At 35.4% G+C, this 17,699-nt stretch overlaps 1 protein-coding gene across 1 annotated transcript in view; it reads right to left on the minus strand.

Annotated features, from left to right (window-relative positions):
* Positions 1-17,699, minus strand: part of LOC117114797 (transmembrane emp24 domain-containing protein eca-like) — a 36,698-nt gene that overhangs the window by 15,934 nt on the left and 3,065 nt on the right. Inside the window, exon 2 of the mRNA XM_033258490.1 lies at positions 9,811-10,037. Coding sequence (XP_033114381.1) covers positions 9,811-10,037 — 227 coding nt within the window. The remainder of the gene's footprint in view (positions 1-9,810; positions 10,038-17,699) is intronic.

Genomic DNA, 17,699 nt, shown 5'->3' on the forward strand with positions numbered 1-17,699 from the left:
TGTATTTACAATAAATTGAAAAGAATTCATTATCAAAAATATCAATTGCAGTTCAAATATATATCAAAAATATAAAAATTGCACATGAATACAAGAAAACTCTAACAATTACATACATATATACACACAAAAATATACCAGGTACATAAATAAACTCGTGCAAGTAAAGAATCAATTATAATTATAAACTACAAAAATAAAAGCACAAGAGATACATAAACTACAACACCAAAAGCAATAACATAAAAAAACATAAATAAACTTGACTAGCATGCAATGGCGGGGTGAGTTTCCAAGTCCAATCATAAACATCCAGGATAATATTTATTTTAATTTCAATGATGATAACTATCGTTTGACATTTAAGTTGTATGAATTCCATTGGGTATGGGCGAACATCTGAAAAAATTTTTTTTCTTTGTTGTCAAACGCCTTGAGGTTGTGTCAACGTAAGACGCTATATAAATCCAGATATTATTATGTTTAGTCCTGGTTCGGGGTGGTAAAGTCCAGAATGTGCTAGGACAAGTACTTTGTGTAAAGGGTGAGTACTATCATTAAAATCTGTATTGACAGTCTTCAATATTTTCTTGTTATACAATGATTCAATGTCGATTAATTGTTCACCAATCAATCTCCCAGCTCTTTCGTTTATTCTGCTAATTCTAAGTGTATCTTTTTGCAGGATATTACCAAAGTATCGCAGTACAGTAATTCACTGCGAATTACAGAGTGGTAGAATAACTTTAAAATAGTTCTATCTATGTGCAAGTATTTCATTTTTTTTTTTAGTATAAACATTCTTTGATTAGCCTTGCAAAACACTTTATTGACATTTGATTTCCACTTAAGCTTATTATCTATTATACAACCAAGGTATTTATTCTTCAACCATATTTATTGCATTTTCATTAAATTGTAATAGGAGCCAATGGTTCTGCCTTTTTCCTGAAATCTATGAGAATTTCTTTTGTTTTGTTTACATTCAGTTTTACTACACCAATCAGCAAATTCATGCCCTACTCTTCTATATTTAGTTTCATCACCATCAGTTATGTAACCAGAGATGACCGTATCATCTGCATAGTTTATCACTGTACATTCTTTTGAATTAACTTGAAAACTACTAGTAAAAAGTGAAAATAACATAGGTGAGATTACTGAACCTTGGGGTGTACAAATACTAACAATTTTCTGGTCATTCAGTTTCACATGCTGTGGTCAGCATATAAGGAAATTATATATCCATGATATTAATTATTCACATTCATTTTTTTATAGTTTATGTACAAGTAATCGATGCTTGCACTTGACAAATCAATATATAGACACCTTACATATGTTCGCGGAGCATCTAAATGCTGATAGATATTATGTAAGTGGAAGAGAACAGCATCTTCAGCACTTCTTTTACTTTGATAGGCAAACTGTAATGGGTCCAAAAAAGGCTTAGTTTCGTTAAGTAACAATCAAAGTACAATTTTCTAAAGACATTTGACAACATTAGATGTTATTGCAATTGGTCTGTAATCATTAAGGTCTTTTGGGTTTTTAGTCTTTGAGAGTGAGGAAATAATAGATGTCTTCCATAACTTGGGCACAATGCCATTTACTAGACTCTGATTGAATAATAAGGTATAAATGTGGGCTAACACCTGACTGCAGTATTTTAATACACAGCTACATATTCCATCAGGGCCAGTACTTTCACCATTTTTACCTTGGAAAAAACATTCCGTACAACACTCATTTATTTTAATACAAGGTTTGCTGAAGCAGATTCATTTCGTTCAAATTAGAGACTACATTCTCTGTCACAGATATTTCATTATTGAAGCAGCCAAAGATGTATTTCATATTATTAGTTTTAATACATTTTATGATTTCTTTTTGTAATTCTTTGACTTTGCCTGCATCATTTTCGCTGTGGGCTTTGCGTTTATTTTGAAGAAAAGTCCTGAGTCCATTTGAGATCCACGGTTTTTCATTTGCATAGACTATCCTGGTGACTTTGGAGATTGCAGTTTCAATACAGAAAGATATATAAAGCTGATACTGTGTTTACATTTTCATCAGGAGAATCATTGAGCATAACATCCCAGTCTGTACAGTCCAAACAGCCACGCAACTTTTTAACTACTTCCTTGCTCCAGATGTGCTGCTGTCTTCCTACTGGTTTTTTGCTTAAGTTTTGACTTGTAAAAGATAAATATTATTATGATCTGAGTTCCCAAGCTTTAAACAAATTTTACTTGTATAAGAATTTCTAATGTTACAGTAGCACAAATCCAATGTTGCTGTGACCCTGGTTTCTACAGAAATCACTTGTTCATAAGTTGGTAAATGCATCTTTTAGTGTACATTTGTTGAAATGACCTAGGATAATTTGTGGAGCTCAGGAGCCAGAGTTTCGTACCGAAGCACTGTCCTGGCAATAATTTCAATTGCAGCTTCAATGTTAGCCTTTTCACAGTGAAAAATGTTAGCCTTTTCCAAAGTGAAAAATATTTGTGGAAATTCTCTAGGTAGGTTGAATGGTCTTGTACTCAATGTCAGGTGTGCATAGTTTTTCCCGAATTGTCCAATGGTTACACCATCTTTTGCTTATATAAATGCATACACCACCCCCTCACTTTTTCCCAGACTCTTCTGTTCTGTCTCCTCGAGCTAACTCAAAATTGGTTAGTTCAATTTCGCTGTCAGTATTAGGCTTGCCAAGCCATGTCTCTATAAAGGCTAATCACCGAGGCTTCCCTGTATTCAAATAGGTGCCTTGAATAGGCTCGCAGTTTATCTATTTTATTTGGTAGTGACCTCACATTAAAGTGGAGTTGAATAGCTTTATAGTGGAGTTGAATAGCTTGGTGGTTAGGTGCTTGCCTTCCAATCCCAATGTCCTGGGTTCAATTCCTGTCAGTCTTGCAGGATTTTTTTCTCACGACGTAAAGCTCAAATTGATATTTAGTTTGTGTAAAGCATCGTGTGTGTATTTTTGTCTTGTGTAAGGGATTGTCACCTACAAGTAGGACAGTGATATATTCGCTATGACAATCCTTGGCACATGTATTGTGTGCCTAAATAAATAATAATATAATAATCCATCGTTGTCGGGAGTGGTAGCTTGGACTTGCGTTTCTTCAGACTGTTCCTAACACCTCCTCTTTTACCCCTTTTTCTTGTTTTCACTTCAAGCGGAAACTCATCGTAAAACTAAACACTACACAAATGCAATGTTAATTGTCCTACATGTTGGAAAAACTTAATAGTAGGCCTAGCCTAGAAAAGGAGGCTTATCCTAGACCTACTACTACAGGCTACAGCAGCAGTAGAGTCGAAAAGATGTGAATGGGAACATCAGAAAATAATTGGCTTTCAGCCAAAAGGTCATTGACATGATAACATATTTTTACCAGCCAGTGCTTTTTGGCAGATGGCGCATGCTCAAACTATTGGCAATTATGTACAGCCCATTAATTACTGAATAAAATGGTCCCTCTCAACATAAATTGTATTTTTCTTTTTTAATAATCCTCAATTAAGTCAATGACTGTAACCGATTCAAAATGTTTAAAACCCGTCCCATCATTGCTCCATTCTCAAACCCATTCAGCTTTATCGAGTGCGTGAAGAAAGCACGTCATGTTCTACCTTTGTGAACAGACGGTATTACAGCAGTTTGTCAGTGATGAAATGATTACACTGTGCCCAAATCTGCCACTGAGCCATTTTTTGGTGCAAAATATCGTACTAACTAACCACTCTGTCCCTTTACAGACTGCATGAATTAAGCATACAAATGTGTACTATAAGGTTTCATGTTTCTAAACAGTACACTGTTTGTTATGCTCATTTGAAATATCAATATACAGTCGCACAATGTTATTGCGCAATTCTTGCAATTGGGCCATTTTTGAGGCAAAATATCTTAGTAATTAAACAATGCATCCCTTCAACAGACTGCATAACTGAAATCAGCACAAAAAGTTGTCCTAGAATAAAAGGTTTCTCTAGACAGTACATGGATAATATCATGCTCATTTGAAATCAATAGTAACACAATTTTATTGCACAATTCTTGCACTTGGGCCATTTTTGGGGCATAATATCTTACTAATTAAACAATTTATCAATTTAACAGACTGCATAAAACTGAAATCAACACAAGAAGTTGTCCTAGAATGAAAAGTTTCATGGCTCTAGACAGTACATGGAATATTATCCTCATTTGAAATCAATACTAACACAATTTTATTGTGCAATTCTTGCACTTAGGCCATTTTTAGGGGGACAGTATCTTACTAATTAAACACTATATCCCTTTAAACGAACTGCATGCCTGAAGTAAGCACATAAAGGTGTTTTAGAATTATAAGTTTCAAGAGTCTAGGCAGATTGTTTTTAATATTACTGTTAATTCAAAAATTAATTTTGTCACATTTACACACTGATATTGTCACAAATTTCAAATCACATTTTAAACATGAAGGGATAAAGACACCACACTGATATTTGGAACATCTGATCATCATATAAATTAATTAATGGTGCAAGTTTTAACAACAAGCGTACTTGTCCACAGGGTCAAACGTCAACAATAATTCGAGGCATTTTTGTGTATTTTTTGTCCTGAATGACCTTTGTCCTACGACTGCCCCCTAAAATGATAAGTGAAAAATCCTGAATTTTTTGTGGTGCAACATTTCCAACTATTTATATTAACTAGAAATTGCAAAATGCAAGTGAAGTGCTGCGAAGTACAACTGCATATAAATGTTCTTCGAACAAAATTATTTATGCGAGTCATTGATCGAGTCACTAGTCCATATTTCAAGCGCCCTGAGCATCTTACATTAGATGGATTTGTGCGCTATATAAAACTACACTATTATTAAGTGAAAATAATGAATAAAAATATAACAAATAATATGAGACACGACCCATTGTCTATATTAGAACACTTCTCATTGGGTAACAAAGTCGTAATTTTTCATTTTATGGTTTAGGTTTTTTAATTAAAGTTTCAAAAACATATACGTATGTGGAAAATGTAGTTGAACCAAAGGTTACAATTTTTATTTTGAAGACTGCATGGTCTAGGAACTGTACATTTTTTTATGGGGCAAGTTTCCAAGGGCGGGTTTTCTAGGTGCGAGTTGACTGCCAAAGAATGTTGCCAAAGTGCGAGCCAGCGTGTTATTTGATCACAAGTGCGAGACATCACAAGTGTGAGCCAGCGAGCCATGATGTCACGACAATAGATACAAGACGTTAACGAGTTGTGCGAGGTATCGGCTGATATTTGTGGAGTAAAATTCAAACAACAAATATAGATCTAATAATGAATTATTGTGATGTTAAATAGACAATGTTAGCTATCAAGGTCAGGGGTATATTTATGAATTTGAGTAGCAGGAGAAATTTGAAAGTAACAGGAGAGTAAATTGAAATAGGCCGGGGGTATAGGGGGGCCGCCTAGGACCCCCATTTGATGGCATTTCTCTACATCATTGTTTTGTTTTAAACAGTTTTCAGAATCAACTACTGAGCTGTAAAAAAGTTGATATTTTTACATTCTTCATACATTAGGCCTAGCCTAAATATATACTGTAAACCAGAAACTTTCGCAAATTGATAATTTCGGCCGTTTTCGCGACATTACACTTTCGCGAATCTCAAAAAGCCTAAATTTAATTCATGAGAGGAAAATCATACAATAGCTGAAAATATCATATCGTGAGTTTAGGCCTAGGTTAGATAGGCCTACAGCCACTGTGTAGGCTACAGTATCTAGGCCTACTGTAGGCTGGCTTTCTTAGGCGCTATAAACCTGCAGCCTACCTCAGTTGCTAGGACCAGGACTTAGCTGGCTATCCCAGGCACAGATAAGAAAGAGACGAGTTTACACACATACAACAGTACTCACTCATATGATATTCCTTAATTTTGTATGGTATTCGAGCATGCTACAAAATGAACAATGTTTATCAATGTTTTATTAACAAATTATTTTCCTGTAGGCCTAATATCGATTCAAACACATTGATTGATGATGATTGAACATCGTGGATATGTCATATGGTACGGAAAATTAGTTTCCCATTTGAACTTCTTAGTATACACTGCACAGTGGTTGCACATGCAGTGATGATCAGAACCTCCTTGATTAGTATACTTTACTGAGTAGGTTAGAAGGCCTAGAATTTATGAATTTTTCGAGCTCAACATCGGAATTTAAGGTCAGAATATTGATTCAATAATTAAATACATTCTTTTTTAAAAGTTTATACACATTTAATAAAATCCACCAAAATAAATTGAAAATACAATTTTTATAATGATGAAGTTGTTTACTTTTCACAAACATGTTGAAATTTGTGGGGATTCACCATTTAGGCCTGTGCCCTAGATCTGCGTTGAAGAAAACATCTAAGGAGAGCAAAAAATAGTTCTAAATTTACGCAGATATCGAAAACGAATGGATACCACATTGGAAAAAAATGTCTCATGTGATGTGAATTGAGACGATNTGGCTTGCTCTGCCGTTTTAATCATTGTACTATCTATGACTCTGAAATTGTGAGTGTAAACAGCATTCAATTTGGTTCGGCTTGCTACCTCCGCCACCGAGTGTAAACGAATTTGAGCCAGTGTTGGTTTTTTTTTATAAATTATTTATCATTTCCGAAATATCTATGTCATCACAAAGAGGGCTAGTAAAATAAAAATGAAATGAAAATAAAAGGTTCATAGTCATACACAAATTAATTTTAAATGACGATCTGTTTTTTTTTTTCTTCTCCGCGGTAAAAAAACCTGGAAGCCCAATGTACTTCGTGTAGGTAAATAAGGTTCTTTACAGGCCGGTTGCGCTATTTATATTGGTGGTTTTTGTATTAATTTTTGTACAGCATTGATTGAAGTAGCCGGCGAAAACATCGTAGTAGCCGATCGAATGCGCCGGCCGCCGGCTCTTAAATAAACCCCTGAAGTTGTGACGTTGTTTTTCATTGGGACCTTCGTCCCTTCAAGGCTAGGCCTATACCATCCTAGCTAGTCTAGGCCTAGAGTAGGATAAGGCTAGCGCGACATGCGGACATTAGTACGTGTAGGTTAGTCTACAAACGTCGCCTAAAGTAATTGATTTTACCCGGCAGAACGAAAGAAGGAAATTCCTGTTTTCAGTCGTCTTAATAGGCCCTTGTTTTTTGACAAGCAATGACCTTTCAGAGGTCAAATTGCTGTCAAGAATATGAATTGGCTGCTTCGTAGCAATAATTTAAGACCCATTTAATAACTGATTTGGGTATTTTAATGGAGTCTAAAAATGGAAGAAAAATTACGCAACCAAATAAGTTAGGTTCTTTACGTTTTTCCTAACAGGGGTCTGGTATACCAAACGTCATGTCATATTCCTGTTCTACAGCCAAAAGTTAGTTTAGATATCAAATTTCAGTTAATTATCTGTATACTATTTGAAGATATGGCTACATGCTGTTACTGTCCCATTTACCAGCAAACCCTTTAAAAGGGCATTCAGGCAGGTTGGTGAACCAGGTTTTGCCAGAATCTTATCTCAATAATCCAATTAAACATCAAAGAAGAATACCTCTACTTAAGAGTCATTATCACAGCAGGCATTGCTGTTTCTCAATAAATTACCAGTATAGTATTTAAAAACCAGGCTGGAAAATTGTAAAAAAAACCTGTTGTTCAAAATAATTTGGCATTTTTATTAACTTAGCTATAATTTCAGATAAAAATCATAATAGATATGCTTTTGAATTTTAAAAATCAATGACTTATGTTGGAAGTTACAACATGGTTTTTGATTTAATTGTGCTAGTCTTCTTATGAACTATTCACAACTAATGAGCCTCCCTGTTAATCTTGTTACAAAATTTCCTGAATCAGTAATTAGTAGAGAAAGAAGAAATCGGCAAAACCTGGTTCAAAATTGTAAAATTTGGTAAATGGTGAAGTCTCCTCATGATTGAAAATGCAACTTTACAATCATAATTGAGAGCTAAAAAGCCTGGGTATGACCCTAAAATTTCAAATGGCCGTAACATGGAATTGGCAAGTTAAATTTTAGGTTTGTTCGTCAGACATTTGGTGCACATTATATCCAAGTTTCAAGAAAATCTGAGACTGTAACAGCCATCCCATTTGTTGAGTTGGCACAGAATGGTGTTAAACTTAAATTTATGTAGCATCGCTCAAAACACATGGTATTACAATAATTATTTTTTTTATATTAAAGCTTGTATTGTCTAGTTTGCAATAAACACAAAACTAAGTTTTGACAAAATACGACTTGTGTCTGATTTCGCTTGCTTGTGCCACATTTGTCAATCTATCTGTATCTGCCAATTTTTATTATCTTATTAAGTTGAGTAATACTGCCGTTTTGTCAACAAGAAATCCAAGGGTTCATTTAAAAGTATAGGTGGCAAGATTGGAGATGGTTGCTTGCTTGAGAGTTCACACCCACCTCAGCCTTGCATGTAGTGTAGCGACATCTGTATCTTTCACATTTAATTTAGTTAAGTGGTTTCTATGCACTATGGCTTCTATGGCAGGAGCCTTAACAGGTTTACCTAAAAAGTATGAGGACGGTTGCTTACTTGAGTCCCCATTCGGTTGCTTACTAGAGCCCCCATTCTTTAGGGGCCATTTTTATTTTCAGCCGTTTTAATTACCAAAGACCTTGTTTTGGATTTTGAATTTATAGTTTATTTTTACAATAAAGATATTATTACAGTTTATATATACATTCTATTGGATACATTGACCTAAAGAACATGGGTATTGACACCATGATACTATTAAGGACACTCTTTTTAACAGCAAAACCTGTGGCAAGGCCATTTGAATGTGACATTCAATTTTGTATATTTAAGAAGAAGTTATATTATATGGTATTTCTTATATGTTCTGTTGAATTCCTTGAACAAAAAATAACATAGGAATTGACATCAAGATCATGGTAACATGGGCACTTCGAGCTTTTAAACTGCCAAAATTGTGTTTCTTGGTGGCCATTTTGAATCTTTTATTTATTTTTGCATTTTCATGATGAAGATATACGTTATTGTATTTTAATAATGTTTTATTGGATTCCTTGAACTAAAAAACATATTGACACCAAGATCATGGTAATGTGGGCACTTACAGATAGAACTGCACCAAATCATTAGCTCAACCCGCCCTCGATAAACTAACGTTACGTTATCTCACTATATTAATTGGATTAACACGGGCGTCAAGCCGTACGTGTACGCATGCGTAAATCTTTTAAAATGCTGAAAATTATTCTTTTTTAAAAAACTACCGTAGTTACAGATTATTTTAGCATATTATGAAACTTTTCAATCAGCACCGCACGCTTTATAAGGGTCAAAGTACGGCGGATCACCAAACTCATCTTCAGTTCAAATCTAGTTTTTTTTAAATCTTTCACTTAAATTTTTTACGATGTCATCACCTTTATTTTACCTTTGTAAATTTGGAAATTTGTTAAATCGGGGTTCGTAATTATGGGTTTCTACTATACTTTGGCGGCCATTTTGATTTTTCCCATTTTCGGCGGGAACAGTTGGAATGACATCGGGGTTCCCGCAATTTTTGGAATCAGCATACTCAAAAAACCCCTAGGACAAAGTTTCATGATTCTTTCCAGAAGTGCTCGACTTGACAACTAACTTCTATATTCTGCCACTTAATAATAATTTAAACATAGGTTTGTCACAAACTTAAAAGGATTTTCATTACTGTACAAACTTATGCAGCAAAGCTGTTTAAGAGTCTTACCATTTTTCCACTGTTGAACATACCCCATTTGGTGGAATTAGAGTAAAGACATATCAAATGTTCTCCTGGTGTATGTGATGTGAAAGTAAAACGTCCTTTGTCACTATATACTTTAGATAACAAAACCTTGTCCTCAGGATCTTTAACTTCAACATGCATTCCAATTCCAGGACTTGAAGGAAGGAACTCATTGATATTCTTGTCATACAACTGAGTCTTGTAATTTCCTGAAATGAAAAGCCATTAAAACTTGAATTCTTGCATTTTATCTTACTGTTTAAAATCAAAATCAGGCAAGTATGACACTGTATTTTATAATCTGCTAGCTTTAGTAGACTAGGCTTTAAAACTGAAACAAATACCATAAATAATACCATTCTCCCCACACAGGCTGCCGACCTGCATGTTTTTTTCAATGATATTGTAAACTTAAGAAACATAATTAAGGAAAAACCTTCTAAAAAGGACTTTTTAACTGTAAACACCCTTCAAACACAAATGCACTTAATAATTGAGGAAATAACTGTAGAAGTACATGTTCCAATGGTTACGTAAATTGTTAACTGCCTTGCATTGGATAGGGCCAAAACATGCCCATTCTTGCAGAACAAGTATGAGAGTGGTAAATACTGTAGTACTGAGCGCGTGCCACAAGACCTGTTCACCTGAAACACTAACAAAATGTCAGCGTTGAAGGTGTTTTCAAAATGGCTACTGGGCTTATCTTTTGTCACTTTTAAAGTTTATTCATATAAATATTAACATATATTACCGGAATTAAGTATTTTTTTGGATATGCTAATTTTTAAAGGGAAGGAAAAAAAATCATCACTCCATGTATTTATAACCAGAGAAGGGTAGCAAGGATGTGTACAAACAGTTAGACAACTTTTAGTCAATCAGGGGCTTAGAATGCCATAAACCTACATTACAACATAGCTGAATCACTGAGTTGCAATCTGAAACCTATGGCGCTTTTCAAAATGTGTAGATTGTTCTTCAGCTATGGTCACCAGAACTATACCAGATATGCCACCGTATATTTACTATCCCTTAACCTATCCTAGTCACATCCACGAGCAGACCTCTTAGTAAAAAATGGCTTCAGTACGAAGAGGTTAGACATCCCCATGTCCAGAAATCCCGTCGACACACAATTGAACAATCAATCACCATGTAAAGTCTCATGGTGGAATTATAGGTTTCAGCAGGTAATACTGGGTGCATTACAGGTAGTACACCACAGGGCAAGCCAGAGCAGGAACTACTCGGTGTATTACAGGGGTATCCAATTAGTTTGTCAAAATATAGTTTGCCAAAACCTGGTTTGCCGTGTTTGTAGCCACGATACCAAAACCCAGTTTGCCGACACCCGGTTTGCCAAAACCTGTTTTGCCGAAACCCAGTTTCCCGAATCTTCTTGTCACCATTGCACAAAAACGCAGGACACTGCTTTTAAAAATGATGGGTGGGTCAGGGAGAAGCCGTATTCAACATATAAATTAAAAGACAAAATACTCGAAAACAACAATGCTGATACAAAATTGATAGAAAATGCTAAAACGTTAGACCACTAGTCTTTTCTAAGTGGTTGAAATATACGGGAAGTTCCACCGAAAGGTCAACCTTGTCATCAAATTTTCATATTTACTGCACCTACCCAAGTGAGTTGTCATTTTGAAGCTCATACTATATACTTTCTGGTACAAATAATTTTACATCAATTTTTATATATATATTATATATAATTATCGGGTTTGAAGTTAAGAGTATCAAATTTATGCATTTTACAAAAAAAACATGTAAATTGACACATACTGTAACTGTATAACAATATATATGTTGAAGCTTGCGGTACATCACGTAAGTAGTTCTGAAAAGAAGTGTTGTAGTAGAGAAAAGTCTCAACTTTTCGATTGAGATGCATCAATCGTCTTCAGGAGAATAATATCTGCAGACACTCCAAACAGGGAAATACTTACATGTTTGGGTGGTGATAAACTGATCAATGGGTGAAAGGCTAAAACACAAGCTGGATGGTGATTGGATGGATAAACTAACCAATGAGAATACTGCTAGTGAAAGGCTAAAACAATAGCCATTGTTCACGAAAACAAAACAAAAGGATGGAAACGCCCAAACAAAGGCATGGTTCCAGGGCGGAAAAGTGGGTGGGAACGACCAAAAACAAAGGCATAGTTCCAGAAGGCGGGAAATGGCGGGGCTTTGCTAGGTCCGATTAAACACGGACAGGCAAATATCGCTAATGACAAATCTGATGTCTTGATGTACAGTATTGTGTTTGTGAATTTCGATGGCTTCTCTAGTCCTTCTGGAGTGCCAAGATGGTATGGTGGCTATTAGTTCGGCTTTTTGTCCCAATGTACACGGTGTTGTTGACTGTGGGAATGCATGACTATAGAAGAATTTTCTTGTTCCCCTCTCCTGACATGGCCTTGGTGTTCCTTGAGCCTAGTGCGGAGATCTCGTCCTGTTTCACCAATGTAAACCTTCTCACATTCACACGGGATCCGATAAACTCCTGGTCGACTCTGTGCTCTTTGTTCAATTTTAAAAAAAAATATCAGGTATTAACAATTTTCTGTATAATACCAAAAAAATATTTGCAAAACAGGTTTTAGGTCCCAAGTATAATCATCTAAAAAAAAAAAAATTAATCTCCAATTTTAAAGTCAATACTGTATTTACGCTATAATTTATGTACGTTCATAACCGTACTGTACGTCCATAACTAAAACCTAAAATGTGAATTGTGTTACCACCGAACATCTTGTAAACTGTGTGGAAACTAAAAATCTACTAATGTTCTTTCTCACAGAATCTTAATCAACTTTTACTATAACCATGACAACTATCTGCTCTCTATTTTCATGAGTAATGTTCTAAAAATAGCCAGTTATGGACGTACGCAGAGAAAATGACTTTTTCAAACATACATTTAACATTTTACAATATGAGGCTTGCTATCCCAAAAATCAGTGACCAAAATATGAAAATTGACTTTTTAACATTCTTATTCTCCACATTTTGTACTTCAAAATGATGGGTCATTCGGAATCGACTTTATTATTGCCAAAGTTATGAGTAAAAGTTTATGGCTTCTCTGTACTAAGTATACAATACTGCAATATTCTTTATGCTATACTTAATTTAATACTGTAGATAGAATGCTGGTTTTGTGATGGCATACCTCATCATAACTGTAACCAAAGTTTATTCATGACATTAAAATTTCTTGAATTAATATGCATTTAAGAAAATAGTTGACTTTTAATATTTTATGAATATCTTGACTTTTAAATAGACAAACATCATGTTGATTAATATGTGTTTAGCATAGAGCCACAATTGATTTATACTGTATCACAATGAATAAAACAATTAATGTATAGACAGACGTTTAAAAAAAGTGAGAAAAATTGCCTTTATTGCTGGACTGCTACCTAGAATTTTAGAATTTGGCTTGTTAAAGACAGGAGATATGCTACCCTTCCTTTAAACACCCAGCCCCTCAAGGACGACACAAAGGTCTCATCAAGGACTTATAGTAATTCTATAGTGGGAGTTGCAAAACAAATTATGACACCTGTAGATGCCTGGAGAAACTCATTCAGACTTAAAATGTTGACAAATGTAGAGGTCCTGCCCGGCTGGGCACCTCTACCCCCCCCCCAATCCTCTTCCTACAGTCGATGTCAGAGACACATCTTACTGTTAATATGTATCAACCCTCTTGGATCAGGGTCTGATGAGTAGGGGCACCGAAGGCCCCCTAAGGGTCGGTGGGCCTGCGAACTGCCGCATGAATGCGTTACGCCACTACTGAGCATGGGTAGCTCTTCTAGCTGGGTACTACATTCCGTAATGTTTGGGAATTACTAGGCCTACTATAAAACAGTAAACGGGGTCCCTGTAACATTAATCTGTATCATGTGTATTAACCGGCATTAAATCACCTAACTGCCTAAACTAAACGTGTTTTAATTTATTTTGTTTTTTAAATTCATGTACAGTGTATGTATTGTACTCTCTCGAAAAGAAGCCAGGGCTTGAAATTAAGGGTTATTTGGTCGCATATTGGCAAGTAAACCAATCAGAATGCTGGGATATTATTACATCATTCGGGGCAACTTGCAATGTTTGGGATATGTTACTCCGCGAGACCTTTGTAAACACTAGAAGTGTGACGATGTTCTCTGGCGATTAATACTGAAGTTTCGAAGTTGGAAGGTACGAAAGCCCATTAGTGCCAATAAAGTATATGTTCATTAATCCGTAATAATGAATTAATAATTAGTAATAACGAATTAGTTAATTCGTTATTACGGATTACTAATTCATAATAACGAATTAGTTACGGATTACGGATTCATAATTACGAATTATTAATCCGTAATTACGAATTAACTAATTCGTTATTACGAATTAGTAATCCGTAAATATCCTATTTTGGATTAATTAAAATGGGGTAGGGGAAATAAATGTATGTTTTTAGTCACTTTTACATATGCTATGTATATCAAATGTAACAAGAACTTGGCTAAATAGTTGCTCTTCAATCTCTTTAAAAAATTTAATCGGAATGATGGCGTCATCACAAAAATTCCAAGATGGTGGCCATTTTGGCTAGTATGGCTAGAAACAAATAGGTGCATATAACTTAAATCAAGGTAGCCGTTAACACTGTTAAATCATATATAAATCATCAAAGAAAGGTAAATACAGTGTTCGAATAAAGGACTTAATAAACACATCGTGTAGCATAGCTCTCAACGAATGTAGTCCTGTAAATAAATGAATAAAGAAATTGTGTAATAAAATGCCTCTGGCGGGACTCGAACCTGCGACCTCTCGCTGTCAAGGCGAGTGTCATAACCACTTTGATGATTTATATATATATATTTATATATTATATTCTTTATATATTATATTCTTTGATGATTTATATATGATTTAACAGTGTTAACGGCTACCTTGATTTATGTTATATGCACCTATTTGTTTCTAGCCGTACTTATTGTGTAATAGAGTGTATCTGGTGGTATTTGAATCTGTTCAACCATGAAGCCTCCGTGGTCTAGTGACCAGATAGTCGTTATGTACCCGACAGTCGGCTGCCTTTATATTTTCACCTTTTTTCAGTTTGCATTCAAAAGGTACATTGCTGCACAGCCAACAGTCAGGGATATAGTACCTTCATATGACTACTCCATAGAGCTATTAAACAACTAGAGTGCTGACAAGATGGCGCAGCAATGCAGAGTTATGTATGTGTACCATCCAAGATGGCCGTCGTAGTAAAGCGCCACCTTCAGGCTTAGTATACATATTATTACATATTAATAAGCCCTCTGACTGACTATTATTTCATTAATGATAGTGAGTAATGATAATAACAAAATATTAAACTATTGTAGCCAAAACGAGGCCAAGTGAAGCATCTTATTCAAAAATAAAAGTACCAAGGAATGAAAATGAAAATCGTATACATTACACCCAAACACCGCAACGCTCGAGTTTCAAACATACAGGTAACTAGCTGTACTGAACTTTCTGAGTAAATTGAGGGCGCATTTGCAAACGAGGGCGCTCTATGGCAGCCATCTTGGATGGTACACACACATAGTTCTGTGTATTTCGAACATCGAATACATTGCGGTTAGCACTCTAGTATTCTTAATATTATCTCTATGGACTACTCATACGTATACAACAGAAAAAAACGTTGCATGGACTTAGTGAAAAATGGAGAAACGATGTATTTCAGCAAGTATTAAAACATTTTAGTTTTATTTTAGGCCTTCTTCAAAATACCTATGCCTACAGCAGTTGATTTTTTTTGCCGTAAAACCAAAATAGTTTCATCCATGCCGGCTTTCCAGTCGGTTAGCGCGAGTCCTGACTGAACTCTGCAGAAACTTCACATCGATCTTCCCATCGCGATGTAAAACAAAATGTCGGAAAACTTTTCTTTGACGCATGCGCATTTGCATAAATGTCTACACACACACACACTACACACAATAAAAAACAAAAGAAATGTGACTAAGAGTGATTACAATAGTTCCTATTGCATTATATGCATAGGAACTAAAAAAGTTAATTTCAAGCCCTGGAAGTCCATGAGCCTATCTTGAAAAAAAGCCCAAGATGTTCTCTTCGAGTTATTAAACCCATGGGCTTCTATCGGATGTTTTACGGTACTGCAAAATGCCGGCTAAACACTACAAGATACTAACATTAACAGCTGATAAGGAGAAATGAGATATCTTTGAATTTTTATTTTTATTTTGATTGGGATAGATCTGATGGTCCGAATTTACCAACTATGGCTTGGCGGTTGGTTGGCCGGTCCTCTGACAAAATCATTTGCGACGTCTACTAAACGTAAGCCACTTGCCCTGTCTTTGGGTACATATAATAAAATCAAATTATTAAGGCGGTTTTGCGTCATACAGTAGTTGTTCTTACTGAACGTTCTTTCACTTGTAGCATTGGTAGCTGGCCTGACTAAGATTAGTTTTGCAAGCTGAATCACTTGCGATATTAATCTTTTTTGACAGTGGTCAGTTTTCTCAAGTAAGTCAGAATATCGGAAAGTGAGCTGCATGATACAGTATTACTAGGAAATCAGGGGCAGATTCTGTAGGGGTCACGGAGCACATTACCCTTACAGAACTAAGCTTATTTTCCCCAGATACAGCCCTCCAAAAATGCAAAAGGTTGGTCCAGACCGGTTTTTGTCCCATTTTTAGACCATTGCTATTCCACAATAGTACATACTACAACTTTTCTGATTGCAGATTTGGAATCAGCAGTAAAAGATGTCTTACACCACAAAATCTGAAGGTTATAGGCGCTGTACTTCCAAAGATATTAGCATACGAAAATCAAAGTTAATTTCACAGTGCACCAATTTGTTCCACGCCCCCTTTTACATCAAACTGCTGCTACGGGAAAACAAACAGGAATTAGAGTCTACAAATTTCAGGTTTTTCAATTCACATGAATAACTGTCAGTATAAAAAATTTTAAAAATCTAAGATCCAATGGCATGGAATTACCCAACTCTTAAAATTTAGTTATTTCCGTTGTTAAAATATGTGTAGTTTTCAACATAGTATCTAACCATGAAGGAGCTGAGTACCAAAGCTGAAATTTGGTGTATAAGTAGATCTAATATATCTGGTTAACTGGTGTAAATTTAAGAAAAGATTTTAACTGTCCACATGACGAACCATTAATGGGAAAGATTGGCTTTTTTCACTTTTTTAGGGCTGGTCCCAACTTTGAATGAATGCCATTCCATTTTAATTCATTTGATCAGCCTGTGCTTGCTTGTGGCTAGAGACAACTACCCATAGATAATATATCTGTAATTTAAAATGTATACGCTCACTGATATGGACACAGGGGGACATTGAAAATCACAAAAAAATTGCGTCGTTAAACAAAGTGGCTATTTTGAATGCAGATAACTTAAAAAAAGAAGGGATAACAGTTAATCTGACGCCATATTTGTGTAATATTCCCGAAACAATTTAATGCCTCGTGATTGGTTAACAGCAGCTTGACAACAAGACTCTCATAAATATTCATGCTTCGCACTCTCTGATGATCACACACTTACTGCCTCAGAAACACAATCTCTGCTGGTGATTTTTTATTAAATTCCGAGTTATATACCGTTGCAAAAAAACGAAGGATGCATAAACATAGCAAAGATGTTCGTTATTGGTAGGGTGGGGGGTTCGCTGAAAAAAGGGGTTCGGACGAATCCCCAGGAACCCCCTCGCTACGAGCCTGCGGGTAGTTAAAAATCACCTAAAATTACTCATTTTGCGAGTTAGGGCCCCCACCTAATCGTC

Source organism: Anneissia japonica, unplaced genomic scaffold (genome assembly GCF_011630105.1).
Source record: "Anneissia japonica isolate Jap-2015-1 unplaced genomic scaffold, ASM1163010v1 scaffold1118_len251929_cov158, whole genome shotgun sequence".
NCBI lineage: Eukaryota > Metazoa > Echinodermata > Crinoidea > Comatulida > Comatulidae > Anneissia > Anneissia japonica.